This window comes from Heterostelium album, assembly GCF_000004825.1.
Source record: "Heterostelium album PN500 unplaced genomic scaffold PPL_contig25, whole genome shotgun sequence".
NCBI classification, from domain to species: domain Eukaryota; phylum Evosea; class Eumycetozoa; order Acytosteliales; family Acytosteliaceae; genus Heterostelium; species Heterostelium album.
This window is the reverse complement of record NW_008805102.1, coordinates 33,726-48,374: the sequence shown is the minus strand read 5'-3', so window position 1 is coordinate 48,374 and position 14,649 is coordinate 33,726. Positions and strand designations below refer to the sequence as shown.

Sequence of the window (14,649 nt, the reverse complement as noted above, 5' to 3'; positions counted from 1 at the left end):
ATTTTGTTTGTTTTTAACCGGTTTAATAATTCTCAAAAAAAAAAAATTAAAAAAATGTTGCAAAAGAAGGAGTGATAGATGTTTTGTTGGTATGTTTTGATTTGTTGGTTGATTGATAGAAAGATAGATTGTTTGAATGATTGTATTTATAATTAATTGTATAGTTATCACGTTGTCAAAAGAAGTAGTTAATTTTATGTATTTTTTATTATTTTTAGTTTTTTTTTTTTTTCTTTTTAGTTTTTTTTTTTTTTTATTTATGTATTTTTTTAACAAACAACAGTTTGTTGCTCTTTCTTTCAAAGTAACCGGATTGTTTGATAGACAGCCTTAAGAATCGATGAGTATGGATGAGTTCAACTAGATCTACAACTTTTTGTTATTTTGTTAAAATTTCAAAAATGCTTCGGACTTCTAACAAACTTGCTGAAAATTGATCACCTAATCTTCTTTAAAATGAATATAATATATATATATATATGTAATAATAAATAAAGAATGTTTTTTGGAATTTTTTTTATGTAACTAAAAAGAATTTGAAAATTGTTAAAAAATGTTTGAAAAATTCAAAAAAAAAAAAAAAAAAAAAAAATTGAAAACAAATATTTTTATTTATTTTTTAAATAAACACCAAAGATATTTATTTCTTTTAAATACAGCCGCAGTTTTGATCTAGTATCATTGGATAACAATATATATTTATATATTTTTATTTATTTTTTAAATTTAATTTGAAATTTTTAATTTATTATTTTGATTGGTTTCAAGATAAAAAAACAACAATTTTATTGTATGTTCTATTCTTCAATTAATACATATTTATAAATGTTTACATTTGAGTATTAATAACATGTGTCAGTTTTTCTTTTTAAATCTTTGATTTGAAGTTGTAAGAGTGTTTTCACTAAAATATTTTTGAATCGTATTTTGTTTTTTTTTCATCGAGGAAGAAGATAAACAAACATGTCAAGGTTGATAAAGAATGTCGTAATTGATATTGAAGGTACAACTACACCAATAACATTTGTACATGACGTTTTATTTCCATATATTACCAACAATCTTACACGATATTTGAGTGATAGTTGGTCGGATTCACAGACTATCGCCGATGTCAATGCTCTCAAAAGTGAACCACTGGTAGAGTCGGTGCCAGCCATCCACATAGATGACGGCAACCGAGAGAAATCAATAGAGTCGGTGTGCAGCAATATAAAGGCACAGATGTCAATCGATCGTAAATCGACTGCTCTGAAACAGCTGCAAGGTCACATGTGGCGTGCAGCCTACGAGAGTAAGCAGATCGCCGGTTTGCTATACGACGACGTCCGTCCAGTCTTGGAGAGACTGAAGCAGGAGAGCGCCACACCAGTCTATATCTACAGTAGCGGTTCTATCGCTGCACAAAAGTTGCTATTCGGTTACTCGACTGCCGGTGACTGTTTGCCATTGCTCGCTGGTCACTTTGACACCACCATCGGACTCAAAGTCGAGAGTTCAAGCTACACACGTATACTCGAACAGATCAAAGCAACCGAGCAACCATCAGAGACACTCTTTATCACCGACTCACAACGTGAAGCTATCGCTGCAAAAGACGCCGGTCTCTCTGTACTGGTCAGCGTTCGTCCAGGCAACCCAGCACTAACACCAAACCTAACCGATCATATACAACAAATTACAAACTTTAATCAAATTTATAATAGTTTTAGATTTAATTAAAAATCAAATTATTATAATATATAATATTTATTATTAATAAATTAATCTTTATTATTCTTTATCAGCTCAAAAAAAAAAAAAAAGGTAGTAGATTTATTTAATTTAATTTAATATTGTTATCAATAAAGTATTGTAGATTTGCAATTGTAGTATCTTTATCATTGTTTGTTGATGTTACAATGATCTTTACCTTTGATTGGTCAATGGCTTCATTAGAGTCGATATGATTGGCGGTGTTGTCAGTTTCAGACTTTTCCTTTTCTTGACTCTTGATTACTTCATCGAGTGACTGTTGTAATTGTGATAATGCTTCATAGTCAATATCACATAGTCTAATATTTTGAAGGCAAAGAGTACCATTCTTTTTGTGTTCCTTTACAAATTCAACCACTGCTTTAACAATGAATTTAGCAGCAATATCTTTTGGTACACCATAGATTCCACTTCCAATTACCTAAAGAATATATAGATATTTAATATTAGATGCTGATTTAATTGTAATATAATGAGAATATATAAATGAATGAATTATTAACTTACAGGTATAGATATACTTTTGAATGATTGTTTGTTTGCAATGATAAGTGTGTTATTGATAGCAGAGTATACTAATTGTTGACATTCGGCTTTGTTTGAATTCCAAATAGGTGCAACTGCGTGTATGACAGCCTTAAAGTTTAGTTTGCCTGCAGATGTCAATGCAGCGGTACCTGTCTTGACTCGACCATGTGTCGATACGTATTCATGTGACTCGTTATCGAAATCACGACCGGCGGCACGAGAGATGGCACCAGCAATACCACCACCATGTGCCAAACTTTCATTGGCAGCATTAACAATACAATCGGTAGACTCCTCCAAGATACTACCTTTGATAACCTCTAGCAATACACCACCACTGGCTTGCAGCTTGGTAGACTTTAGCACTGTATTGGAGGACACTCGAGACTTGACTTCACTAACCAATATCTGGTGTTCAGTAAACAGCTTTCTAGTGACAGGATAGTAGTGGAGTTCTTTCGATATCGATGCACTGATTTGATGTTCAAACGATATTGCTGACTTCTCTACACCGCCTATCCAACTGTTGATTTTGTTTGCCAGCTTATCGATATCAGCTTGCTTACCGTATAAAGTAAGGTGTCTCTCCTCGGACAATGGTAATCTTACGGTACACTTTTCATTATCATTTAAGATCTTGTTGATTTCACTCTTTTCATTGGACACTTCATTGAAGAACGTTAGGAGTACAAAGTTTGATTTAAGAACAATGGATTTGGCCACTGTTTCGAATTCTCGTTGTGGTAGTTCCTTTAATATCGATATGGCTCTATCGATATCCTCTTGATTTCTTGCTACTAGTTTGAAAGTATGTTGTCTATCGTCGTAGCTCAAAGCGTACAGACATAGATCTTCTTGCAGTTGATTGAGTTGGTAGTATCGCAACGCCGGGTAGTTGGAAGCCAAAGGAGTGTCAGTGTCGGATGGCCATACCCGTTGTAGATGTGCCAATTGCTTCATGATAGAATCTATTTCATTCCATTTCGCATCGTCTTTGGCATAGAGACCAGCTAGTTTCACTTGTGTAACTCTCGATACCGGTTGTGACTTTGGAATGGTGACACGAATACTTGGATGCAGATGTAATAGATTCTCCAAGTATGCAGGCATAGCTCTTTTGATATAACCAGAAATAGTGTATTCTTTAAAGGTCAAGTTTCTATCAATGAATTGTTTAATGTCGTTGGCAACACGTTGGAGTTTTTCTTCCGACTTGCCAATAAGTGAAATAGATGAGCCGTCATCAGCCATCTCTATTTCGATAGAATCGGCAGTAAATTCAGCCAAGGCACTATTATTTACTCGGAGATACTCTACAACATCTTTACCAACTTGAACCTTGATTGTTTTTTTATTGTTATTTTCATTATTATTATTATTGTCATTATTTCTATTACTAACGATAATATCATCTGACTTTAAATGATTATCAATATAATTTGTAATTTCTTCAATATCAGTGAACCATTTCTTATTGAATAATATTGTATTATTATTAAATATTGGAATTAATGATATATTATTATTATTTTGTAATGAACTTGTTATTTCTTTGATATTATCAGTTGTAATATTGTTATTATTATTATTACTTAATAATCCAATTCTATCATTGATATAATTGATATTTGTTGGTTTGATATTTAATTTGTTTGATAATAACTCTGTAATACTTTGTTGTTGATTAGTTTGAGTATCTTTATCTGTAGCGACTGCTGTCTGTCCTCTTAATACTAATAATACATTATCTAATATCAATGAAAATTGTACACGGTGTGATTTTAACATTGTTATTGTTGCCGCTGATCTAATATTGTTTAGGATCGAAATACAATCTTTTAATGATTCTACTCTAACGATAAAGTTGTCTTCTTTAATATCAATAGAATCGATTGTAATGGAAAGTTTGAATTCTTCACTGAATAGCTCCACCACAGATTGCTTTTCAACAACAGAAGTAATAGAGTCTTGTTTTTCACTATCTCCACTAACAGCACAACTAATCACTATTCTCACAACTCTTTCACCCTTTAATAACTCTAACAAAGAATGATTGTAATTATTTAAATGAATTATATTAAATTCATCAACAATATTATTATTATTATTATTATTCATTATTATTAACTATCTCTAATTTTAATAAATCATAAACTAAATTTATTTTTTTCTCATTTGAACCAACATCTTTTGATAATGATCAAAAATTAAAAAATCAAGTTTTAATAAACCTTTTTGTGTGTTGAGTCACCAATTAATGGATCACTCAGATTTGAAAAAACAAAGAATCAAATAGTTTGGCTGATGAATATTGTTTTTATAAATTTTATTTTAGATCCAAATATTTATATATTATATACTTTTAAAAAGGGTTTCTATTTATATATGGATTTGTTGAAATTGTTGTTGTGATTGATGAAGTTGGTGTTGGGTGATTGTGAGTATCACTTGATTGACTAGGATGTCAATGTCATCTTTCCAGAGTCTATTGATGAACAGTTTTCTCTTTGGAGTGTTAAAGTGAATACCTCTGTGAATGTTGGTGTCAACGAACGTGTTTTTGAGATAGTTGAATTCCTCTAATGATATGTTGCTGATTTCCTGTGGACGACCCTCCTCTTTCGATTCGATCAGCTTGATCTTGGCCATGACCGAATCCCAATTCTTTTTGAATCCGACAAACTCCAACATGACGTAGACGATCTTCTCCGAGTAGTTTCCATCTTCGTTGTCATCATTGTTATCATCGTCATCTTCGTCATCAGAATCCAAAAGCACACCACTGTTGTTATTGTTGTTGCCATTTGTTGTACGGTGTTGTGATTGTTGCTGCTGTGGTTGTTTAGATAATTTTTTAGATTTCTTTTTGATAATCTTGTGTCTGATAAAGACCATTTCATCTTTGGTGAAAAACTCTTTGAGCTGATCGAGTTCTTTGACAGTGGACTCTGAGAATAGTTTCACCAACCTGTAGGACTCTAATTGTGACTTCAGTTGGTCGATCTTGGCTATGGAATCCTGAATCTTCTTGTTCTCACCATTGAGGAAGACTGAGCGCGACTTTAAGACAACACGCACGCCACTCGCTTGAATGTCATTGTGGAGTTGTCGTCTAAAGAAGAACAGCTCTCCATAGGTCATTGCAATTTCCTGGGTGACTTCTTTCTTTGCCTTGGAGGGGCTAAGCGACTCTCTGGTGGACTCTAGCCACTCTTCGAAATTGTTAACATCCTCGTGTGGACCACATACATGAACGGTGTGCTGCTTTGGTTCCATCTTGATGCTGATGTTGAACTCCTTTGACAGTTGCTCGGCGTCGATCGCTATCGTATTGGTCTTGCTTCCGTCGATCAACAAGCTGAAGGAATCCATTTGTAGATCCTCGAGGAAATTGGCAAATTGGTCGATGTCCTCCTGAGGACCGAATAGAGTTGTGCAAATAATGGTTGTCTCACCCTTTCTCTCACCACCCTTATTGGTGACGGTCTTGTTCTTGTAGCAATGCTCATTCAACGTCTTGTAAAAGAGTTCACGATGATGAGAATTGATAACCGGTGTATCGACACGACGCTCCTTAATACTCGACATCAAGACATTCATGTCTTCGATGGCCAAAGTCAACTTGTCGGGGTTGGGACCACTAAACTCGATGAAATAATCATTTTTCAGTTGCTCCGGATTGACTTTTACCGAGTGTTCCGATCTCACTTTGTTTAACAGGTCACGTCGCTTGTTAAAGATGTTATCGTAGAGTGTCTTGGTGACGTTGATCTTGCCACTGTAGATACAGTTGGTTTCGGCGGTGTCTTCAAACACCCAAGTGTAGTGGTTGATATAGTTACCCTTCTTTGCATTGTCAGCAGCTTGTTTTCCACCTCCAGCATTGTTGTTCGTCTGTGATTTGTTTGTCTTGTTGTAACTGAAAGACTGGACGAGAATCATATGCTCTTTGAGTAGCTCATTACGACATTCCTCTGTGCCAAGTGGAATCTCCAAGTAGCCAGCAGTCTCTCTAAATGGTCCATTCACACTGACAAACTTACTGATTCGATTAGCGATAGCACTATAGTTTGCTTCTGGAATAGGGAACAAATAAACATTCCAATATGGTACACGCGCATTACTACCATCTTCTAAATATAACTAAATAACAGTGATAACATATGTTAATTAATTTGCTAATAGATGTAATTGTAATAATAATAATAATAATAATAATAATAATAATAATAATAATAACTTACCCAAGCACCATTGTTTGCTTTAAACTTAAATGTACTTAGTAATCTATTGTGTGAAGATTTATCCAATTCAATGTATGCAATATTGTCTCTGATGGTGATGAATAACACTTGATATCTTTGTTCCTTCAATGATTCTAATAATATGTCATATGTTACTTTTTTAGGCAAATTTGTACAAATAACATATTTCATATCATTATCATTATAATAATTGGTTTTACTATTTTTGTTATTCTTATAGTACTTGTTCATATTATTTTTGTTATTGTTACTGTTATTGCTGTTGCTTATATTTATACTACTACTATTATTACTATTGTTATTGCTATTGATAATGTTATTATTTTTAACGTTATTTGTATTTGTAATGGTCGTCGTAGTTGTAGATGTATTTGAATTAGGAAGATTGTTATTAATGATTGGTTGTTGTTGTTGTTGTTGTTGTTGCTGTAGTTGCTGCTGCTGCTGTTGATTTATATTAAGATTGATATTGTTATTGATAGCTGGAGATGTTGGTTGTTGTGGTTGTGGTTGTTGAACAACAGGCGGAATAAAAGTTACTTGTGGTATATCAGTATTGCTTATAACTTTTGGTATATTATTATTATTATTAACCGGTATATTATGATTAACCACAATATTATTATTGATATCATTGCTATTTACAGGATTGTTACTAATATTATTACTATTATTACCACTACTACTACCAGTACTAGTAGTGTTTCCATTACCGTTACCATTGGTTGTATTTATATTATTTATAGTAGTTGTAATAATAGTTGCTGGTTGAGCTTGTTGTTGCTGTTGTTGTTCCAACAATGTCTGTTGAAGTTGTTGAATCTGTTCTTGTTGCTCTTGTTGTTCCGGTTGTTGTTGTTGTTGTTTACCTAAGGATATTGATTTTCTAGTCAATACCATCTCTTTTGGTTGAACAGTTGTAAAGTTGATAACACCACTCTTGTTGTCATCGAAAAAGTAGTATTCCACTTGACTGGGCACGGGAGTAGCAACACCACCATTACCGTTGTTGTTGTTAGCATTCTCTCCGATGATTGTATCAATTTGATTTTTGAGTTGATCAATGCTCTCGATTGGAGTGTTACACTTGAAATGCAATGAATGACCAAAGTATGGCAGAAGCAGTGCCTTCTTACGCTTGATAACCAATGTGTTTTCAGAACGTTTGATCTCCTCTACGAGTTGATCGATCTCGGCAATCGAGAGATTCCTGAGCGAGATGAACGCCATACACTTGTTCCTGTCGACGGTGATATACTCTTCGAGTACCGGCACAACATCGGTGGCAGAGTAGGACGATGGTTTAAAAGTCAAACCAAAGTTGTTGTTCAAGAGCGATGCAATCGAGTCTACCTCGAGAATCGGCTCCTGAATGACGAGTAGCAAGTTTATTTCGAGCATTGGCGATACCGTTGCTTTGACACGTTGGATGATAATGTTGCCCTCCGCGAGCATCGATGCGCAGTTCTCTTCTGACATGGTAACAACGAATGCATCGTTGCACACCTCGATTGCTTCCAGTGGCAGATCAATATCCATAGAGAAATTGAAAACTGTTGAGATGACCGTCTTTTCTACTTGATTCACATTGAGACCACTGATTTTGATTCTACCGTAACCACCACCACCAGAGTTAGCAGCACCACCAGAACCAACGAGATAATCTGCACCATTCGCTGTTGAATCGCTGTTGTTGCTTCCATTGCTTTCACAATCATTATAATCAACAGATATCTTTTCGAAAACAACCTAATGAATCAAATGTCATTGTTAATATCTTTAGAGCTATAGCAATAAATCTATAATGAAATGAACATACAAATTGTTTCTTTATCTTTAAACCTGATTCACTTAGAAGCTCTTGAATTTCAGGTCTTTGATCGGTGATGCTGAATGACAGTGTGGATTTGTCGACACGAACAACATCAGATACAGAGAGAGCCAGTGAACATTCTACATTTTTAATGAATTCATCCAAAGAATAGTTATGAGGCATATTCTTTGCCAGATACTTTAATTTGTTTGATTTTCTTTGAATTGATACATTTTCAAATTCAATTATAATTTCATTTTGTTGTTGTTGTTGTTGTAATGGTGCAAGCTGTTGCTGTTGCTGCTGTTGTTGTTTTTGTTCTGTAGCAATCCTCATGAATATTTTGTTGTTTTTTTGTTTTTAATGTTTAAAAGATTTATTAACTTGATCGAAATTGATTAAAGAGATATATAAATATTATAATTTTTTTTACAAAAAAATACAATACTAATAATTCTTCAATTCAATTTAATATTAATAAAAAATAAACTAAAACCTATTAAATTATAATAAGAATCTAGATAACAGATTGATTGATTGATTGATTTATAATATATTGAATGATTTTAATATGTCTATAGCTGTTTAACACTTAACACTTCTAAATTTATATAAAAGTGTTTGATTGTTGTTTGTTATTGCTGTTTGTGTTAATGAATATCTATATATTTATGATGTTTCGTTTTGTGTTGTTTTTTTGTGTTTATGTTTGTGTTAATATTTTTTAATATAAATTATTCATTAATGTTAATTAAAAAAAAAAACAAAAAAAAAAATTGATATTTTTTTTAAATTAAAAATTTTTTAGTCAAAAATTTTTTGTGTCATACTTGCACCTTTAAATTTGAAACATGTTTTCTTTTGAATTTTTTTTAATATTTTTGGTGAAGTTAAAACCAATCTAATTCTAATTTTTATTTTTGCTATTCAAACTTGTAAAAATACATATTGATTGATTCTCTTATTTTAGAATGAATCTTTTAATTTTCTTACATAGCCTAAAATATCAATCGGTGAAGCATCGGGATTCTCACGCTTGAATTGTTGGGCTGCTGTCGAGTCAAGATGAACTCTCATGAATGGGTTAAATGACTTCTCCAAACCAACAGTACTTGGAACTGTTGGTTGTCCTTTTTCCTTTTGTTTCTCTGAAAACTCTAACATTTCCTTAAAATTTTTTAAAAAAAAAAAAATTAAATTAGAAACACAATGTGTTTTAAAAAAAAAAAAAGCCGATGTTTGTTACAATGTATTTATGATAATAACTATCTATACTTACTAATAAATCCTTGTTATGAGGCTCAAGTGTTTTTGCAAATAATAGATTCTTGTAGGTATATTCATGACCGCAATAGACGAGTGTGTCGTTGGGCAGTTTTCCTATGACTTCGTAGAGTGCGTGATACATTTGTGCGGCACTTCCTTCAAAGAGACGACCACAACCACCAATGAATAGAGTATCTCCTGTGAATACACATGAGGAATCGTCTTTGTTGACATAGTAAAGAACATGTCCTGATGTATGTGCAGGTGAGAACAACACTCTTACCTTTAACTCACCAACATTGATTATATCATTATCCCCAACCTTGTTCGATATCGCTTCAACTCTATCATCTCCACCATAGATTGGAACATTCGGTAGTAATTCTTTCATTTTCTTATTACCTCCTGCATGATCCCTAAAATATTAAGTTAATTAAACATTTAGAAACAATTTTTGAACTCTTATTACCAATGATGATGAGTTGTTAAAATAGATTCAATTGTTAAATTATTAGATTTGGCAACTGATAGCACTTTCTCGGGTTCAACAGAATCAATGGCAGCAGCTTTATTGGTAAGTTCATCCACTAACAGATAACTGTAGTTATCTTGTAATACGGGTACAACAATGACTTTGAACTTATTCTTCGTCACCATATTCTGTATAATCTTACTAACAATAGTAGTTCCTGACATTCTCTTCTCTTTAAATATTCAATTATTAAATATTGAATTATTTTGTCACATGTGTGGTTTGAATAATTTATAACTTTATTTTTCATTCCACTCATTTTCTTTTTTTTTTTTTTGTTTTTCGACTTTATTCTAAAATTTATTGTCACAGGTGATAACATTATGATTATAAGTGAGTTTAGAAAAGAATCTTCAGCAAATTAACTCATTAAGATGATATTTTGAAAATAATTAATTAATTAATTAAATCATAATATCGATCTAAAACAAAAAAAAAAAAAAAAAGATGAAGATCATTGTTTGAACAAATCTCTCTTTTGGTAAAACCCAACAATTAATGGCAATGGGTTTGTTTTTTAAAAAAAATTTGTTGTTATTTTAATTTAATTTTTTAAAAAAATTTTTACAACACTTTGGTTTTTTTACCATCAATTTCAACTTCCATATTTCTTTAATTAAATAAAATTTAATAATAAATATTATATAATCATAAAATAATGAGTACCGAAGGTAAATCAACACAAGCAGAGGAATTCGATTGGGCTGTTAAGAATGGTGATCTCGCAGGTGTTACTGCTTTCCTCCAAAAGGATGCAAATCTCGTCAATAAATTAGATGGCAATAAAAGAGGTCCATGTCATTGGGCTGCTGATTTCGTATGTTCATTCAGTCAATTATGATCATAATATATCAATTGTAATTCATAAACTAACATATTCATTTATTAAAAATACAAAAATAAAGGGTCAAACAGAGATTTTAAAACTTTTAATTTCAAAGAAAGCTAATATCGATTTAAAAGGTAACTTTACATTAAATGAATTTGGATGTTAATGTCAAAAACAACAATTATTAATATCACATTGTTGGTTGTTTTTGTTATTATTTAGATAAATATGGTATTACTCCATTATTGGCTGCCGTATATGAAGAACATGTTGGTTGTGTCGAGTTACTCTTGAAGAATGGTGCTGACAAGAATGCCACTGGTCCAGATGACAGAACCGCTGTTGAGGCCGCATCAGAGAGTGCCAAACTCAAACCACTCTTCAAATAAATTAAAATATTCCAATAGCATTGAAAATCAAATATTTATAATTAGATAATAATAATAATAATAATAATGTGAAAGAAAAGATTATCGAGAATTTAATAATAGCAATAATAATCACATAGTCAATCCACCCCTTTTGTTGTACAACATATAATAAAATATATATATTTTTCTTTTTTTTTTTAAAAAAAAAAGGTTAAATTTTAATTTGTTTGTAATTATAATTAATAAATTGGCATACATTGACCAATTCTGTGAAATATCTATATATATCACCTTTCAAGAAAGGTAAATATTTTAAATTATCCATTACCTGTTGTTGATATTATTCATCATCTTCATCCATATCATCTTCAATATCATCGAATCTAACAGTGAGTAATGTATAAACAGAATCTGCCCAACGAAAGAGTGCAAGGGCTACATCACCAAATTTAGTTAATCTCTCTTCAGTAAACTCTGGATGTAGTGTTACTTCGTCAGAGGTGTAGTAACTCTCTAACAACTTGTAAATATGATGACTAACTTTTTTATAATCGAAACTCTTGATTGATCCAACCAATTGAGCTGCTGATTTACATGATAATGATCTTGCTTCCTATTAATTTTATTATTATGAAACGATACAATATTAGTACAAATATCGTTATAAATTTGAAGATATAAACACTTACAGAATAAGAACATAACTCTTCATTTAAAAGTAAGCATAATACAACGAATAAACTTTGAATTGATGAATCTATCGATATGTTGGTTTTGTCTGCTTGTTGTAAGAGTTGGTCTACCACAGCTTGATGTTGATCCAACAAAGGAACTAGTACTTGTATATCCTCCATTGCCATATTAGCAACTTTTAACTGAGCCTCTTCAAATGCTTTTTGTCTATATATTTGAAATTCTTCCTGATTCATCTTTAATTCTTTGATTAAATATTAATAGAATAATAATAATAATTCAATTATTCAAATAATTTATCTTTGAGCGCAACACTTTCGTTCGTTTTTTTTTAAATTTTTTGAATTCAAAAATTCAATTTTTGTTATCAAAAGAAAATCAATTAATATTTTATTTATAATTAAGAATTGGTTCTATAGAACTCGAACCAGAGAATCATTGAAAGAACAACTGAATACTCCAACCTTGCTCATCACTCTCAATCACCATAGTGTGTTATGTTTTGAATATATTGGTCAACCAGTCAACTAATACTTGAGATAGAAACCAATTAGCAATCCCACAGAAACAAAACCTAAACAAATAAAAAAATAATTATTTTCAAATAAATTCTTTAGTTTGTTTATGATTTTAGTAACTTTATGTACAAATTCAACTACTACTTTTATTGGTATGTGTTAAATATCTTATTTTCAATATAAATCGGTTGTTTTACTGATGATTACATTGTGTTGTTTCATATTTTCAATCTGTGACTGTGTAGTGTCTGGTGCAACACCACGACTTGCATCCTCGAGGAAGTAGGTTTTGTATCCTGCCGAGACGGCATCCAGTGCAGTGTAGGAAACACAATAGTCAGTGGCTAGTCCACAAACATAGACTTCTTTGATGTTTTTCGACTTGAGCACATCATCGAGTTCCGTTTTATTCTTGTGGTCGTTGTCGTAGAACGCAGAGTAACTATCGATCTGTTTGTTCTGACCTTTGAGAACTATTACATCGGTTGACTCGCAGTGTAATGATGAATTGATGTCGGATCCATGCGTGCCTTGTACACAGTGGTCAGGCCACATTACCTGAGTGCCAGAGTGATATGCAATACTTTCAAACAGTTTGGTGCCAGGGTTATTCGAAGCGAACGACACATGATCTTGTGGATGCCAATCTTTAGACAACACCACCAAATCAAACTGTCGATTGTTTCTCAACTTGTTGATTGGTTCGAGGATCTCCTCTGCATTGTCAACCTGCAGACTTCCACCTTTCATAAAATCATATTGAACATCTATAAGTAATAAAGCTGACATTTTTATATTTTATATTAATATTAATATTTCTTTTTTTTTTTTTTTCAAAATAATATGATATTAAAATAATATTTTAGATCTAATTAAAAAAAATATATTTACTTTCTCATTTTTAATATTTCTTATAAACGGTTTTTTATTTATATTTTAATTATTAATTTACATGGATTTAGTTTGTTTGAAACAATGCTTGTTGTTTATTTTCTATTATGATCATCCAATCTATTCATTGCAGTATCAAATGTAGTTGTTCGATAGAAAATAGTAGCTGTATCATTAAAACTGTTACTTGATTACTATTATCATATCTTATTCTATTGTTGTTCTGTTTGTTTTGAAGATAGACATTTTACTATTTAAATTTATATTATTTTATTGAACAACTTAAAAAATGTATGACCAATCTTTAAAATTTTCTAACGTGTTTAGTTATTTAACTCCAATAAACAGAAAAGGATATTTTAAATCGACAACTATTTACATTGTAGTAAATTGAAAGATAAAACAAGTTATTATGAATATTTTGTATTAAGAAATAGTTATTAAAATAGAAATGAAATTACAAAATAAATGATGAACCCAAGAATCTACCAGTATCATTGTCTTTGATCGCAGCTTCATAGATAATGTTGTCAGCAACTTCAGGTTCGAGTTCACCTGTAAAGTTATTCATTGGTGTTTTTACGAATCCCGGTGCAACTGAATGAACTTTGAATCCATCGGCAGCCAACTCCTTTGCCAACATAACAGTGAATGCATTGAGAGCAGTCTTGCTACTATTGTAGGAGAGTGAGTTGATCTGTGAAAACTTGTAGTCAGTGTAGTTCAATAGATCCAACGAACCCAAGTCGGAGGAGATATTCAAAATTACTTTGGCAGCTCCATTTCTAAGCAGCCTTTACACTCTCGGTATAATAAAAATAAAGTATTAAGAATCCTTTAACAGTACATAAAAGTGTATTTGAGTCCACCTTCATCATTTTAATTAAATGTATCAAATTTACTTCAAAAATAAATAGACTTCAGATTTTTAATATTTATACAAAATTGGTTTATTGTTTATATTTTATTAATTTACATGGGGTTTGTGTAGTTTTATTTTGAAATAATGTTAAAACTACTGCACTGTTGTGTTGTTTGTTGTTTATTTTCTGTTATGATCATCCAATCTATCCATTGCTGTATCTAATGTAGTTGTTCGATAGAAAATAGAAGCTGCATCATTCAAACTGTTACTCTGATTATTATTATTTCTTATTCTATTATTGTTGTTGTTGTTGTTGATGACGT

At 31.6% G+C, this 14,649-nt stretch overlaps 7 protein-coding genes across 7 annotated transcripts; 2 read left to right on the top strand and 5 right to left on the bottom strand.

The window, feature by feature from the left end:
• Positions 1–963: 963 nt before the first annotated feature.
• PPL_11701 (acireductone synthase) lies at positions 964–1,722 on the top strand (the record flags this gene model as incomplete). Its single annotated transcript, XM_020582450.1, has 1 exon — positions 964–1,722. One exon carries the CDS (start codon positions 964–966, stop codon positions 1,720–1,722), a length of 759 nt encoding a protein of 252 aa, XP_020427150.1.
• Positions 1,723–1,819: 97 nt separating this feature from the next.
• Positions 1,820–4,401, bottom strand: PPL_11700 (macro domain-containing protein; the record flags this gene model as incomplete). Its single annotated transcript, XM_020582449.1, has 2 exons — positions 1,820–2,176; positions 2,263–4,401. The coding sequence occupies 2 exons, from the start codon at positions 4,399–4,401 to the stop codon at positions 1,820–1,822; spliced, it is 2,496 nt and encodes an 831-aa protein (XP_020427149.1).
• Positions 4,402–4,662: 261 nt separating this feature from the next.
• On the bottom strand, positions 4,663–8,697 carry PPL_11699 (uncharacterized protein; the record flags this gene model as incomplete). The annotated part of the gene is made up of 3 exons (XM_020582448.1): positions 4,663–6,426; positions 6,528–8,297; positions 8,368–8,697. 3 exons carry the CDS (start codon positions 8,695–8,697, stop codon positions 4,663–4,665), a joined length of 3,864 nt encoding a protein of 1,287 aa, XP_020427148.1.
• Positions 8,698–8,936: 239 nt separating this feature from the next.
• Positions 8,937–10,323, bottom strand: gloB1 (hydroxyacylglutathione hydrolase; the record flags this gene model as incomplete). The annotated part of the gene is made up of 5 exons (XM_020582447.1): positions 8,937–8,962; positions 9,192–9,219; positions 9,355–9,528; positions 9,641–10,043; positions 10,097–10,323. 5 exons carry the CDS (start codon positions 10,321–10,323, stop codon positions 8,937–8,939), a joined length of 858 nt encoding a protein of 285 aa, XP_020427147.1.
• Positions 10,324–10,817: 494 nt separating this feature from the next.
• Positions 10,818–11,377, top strand: PPL_11697 (ankyrin repeat domain-containing protein; the record flags this gene model as incomplete). The annotated part of the gene is made up of 3 exons (XM_020582446.1): positions 10,818–10,976; positions 11,065–11,149; positions 11,211–11,377. 3 exons carry the CDS (start codon positions 10,818–10,820, stop codon positions 11,375–11,377), a joined length of 411 nt encoding a protein of 136 aa, XP_020427146.1.
• Positions 11,378–11,699: 322 nt separating this feature from the next.
• On the bottom strand, positions 11,700–13,359 carry pncA (nicotinamidase; the record flags this gene model as incomplete). The annotated part of the gene is made up of 4 exons (XM_020582445.1): positions 11,700–11,972; positions 12,049–12,259; positions 12,587–12,626; positions 12,768–13,359. The coding sequence occupies 4 exons, from the start codon at positions 13,357–13,359 to the stop codon at positions 11,700–11,702; spliced, it is 1,116 nt and encodes a 371-aa protein (XP_020427145.1).
• Positions 13,360–13,556: 197 nt separating this feature from the next.
• On the bottom strand, positions 13,557–14,244 carry PPL_11695 (uncharacterized protein; the record flags this gene model as incomplete). The annotated part of the gene is made up of 3 exons (XM_020582444.1): positions 13,557–13,647; positions 13,923–14,135; positions 14,231–14,244. 3 exons carry the CDS (start codon positions 14,242–14,244, stop codon positions 13,557–13,559), a joined length of 318 nt encoding a protein of 105 aa, XP_020427144.1.
• Between the last annotated feature and the right edge of the window lie 405 nt (positions 14,245–14,649).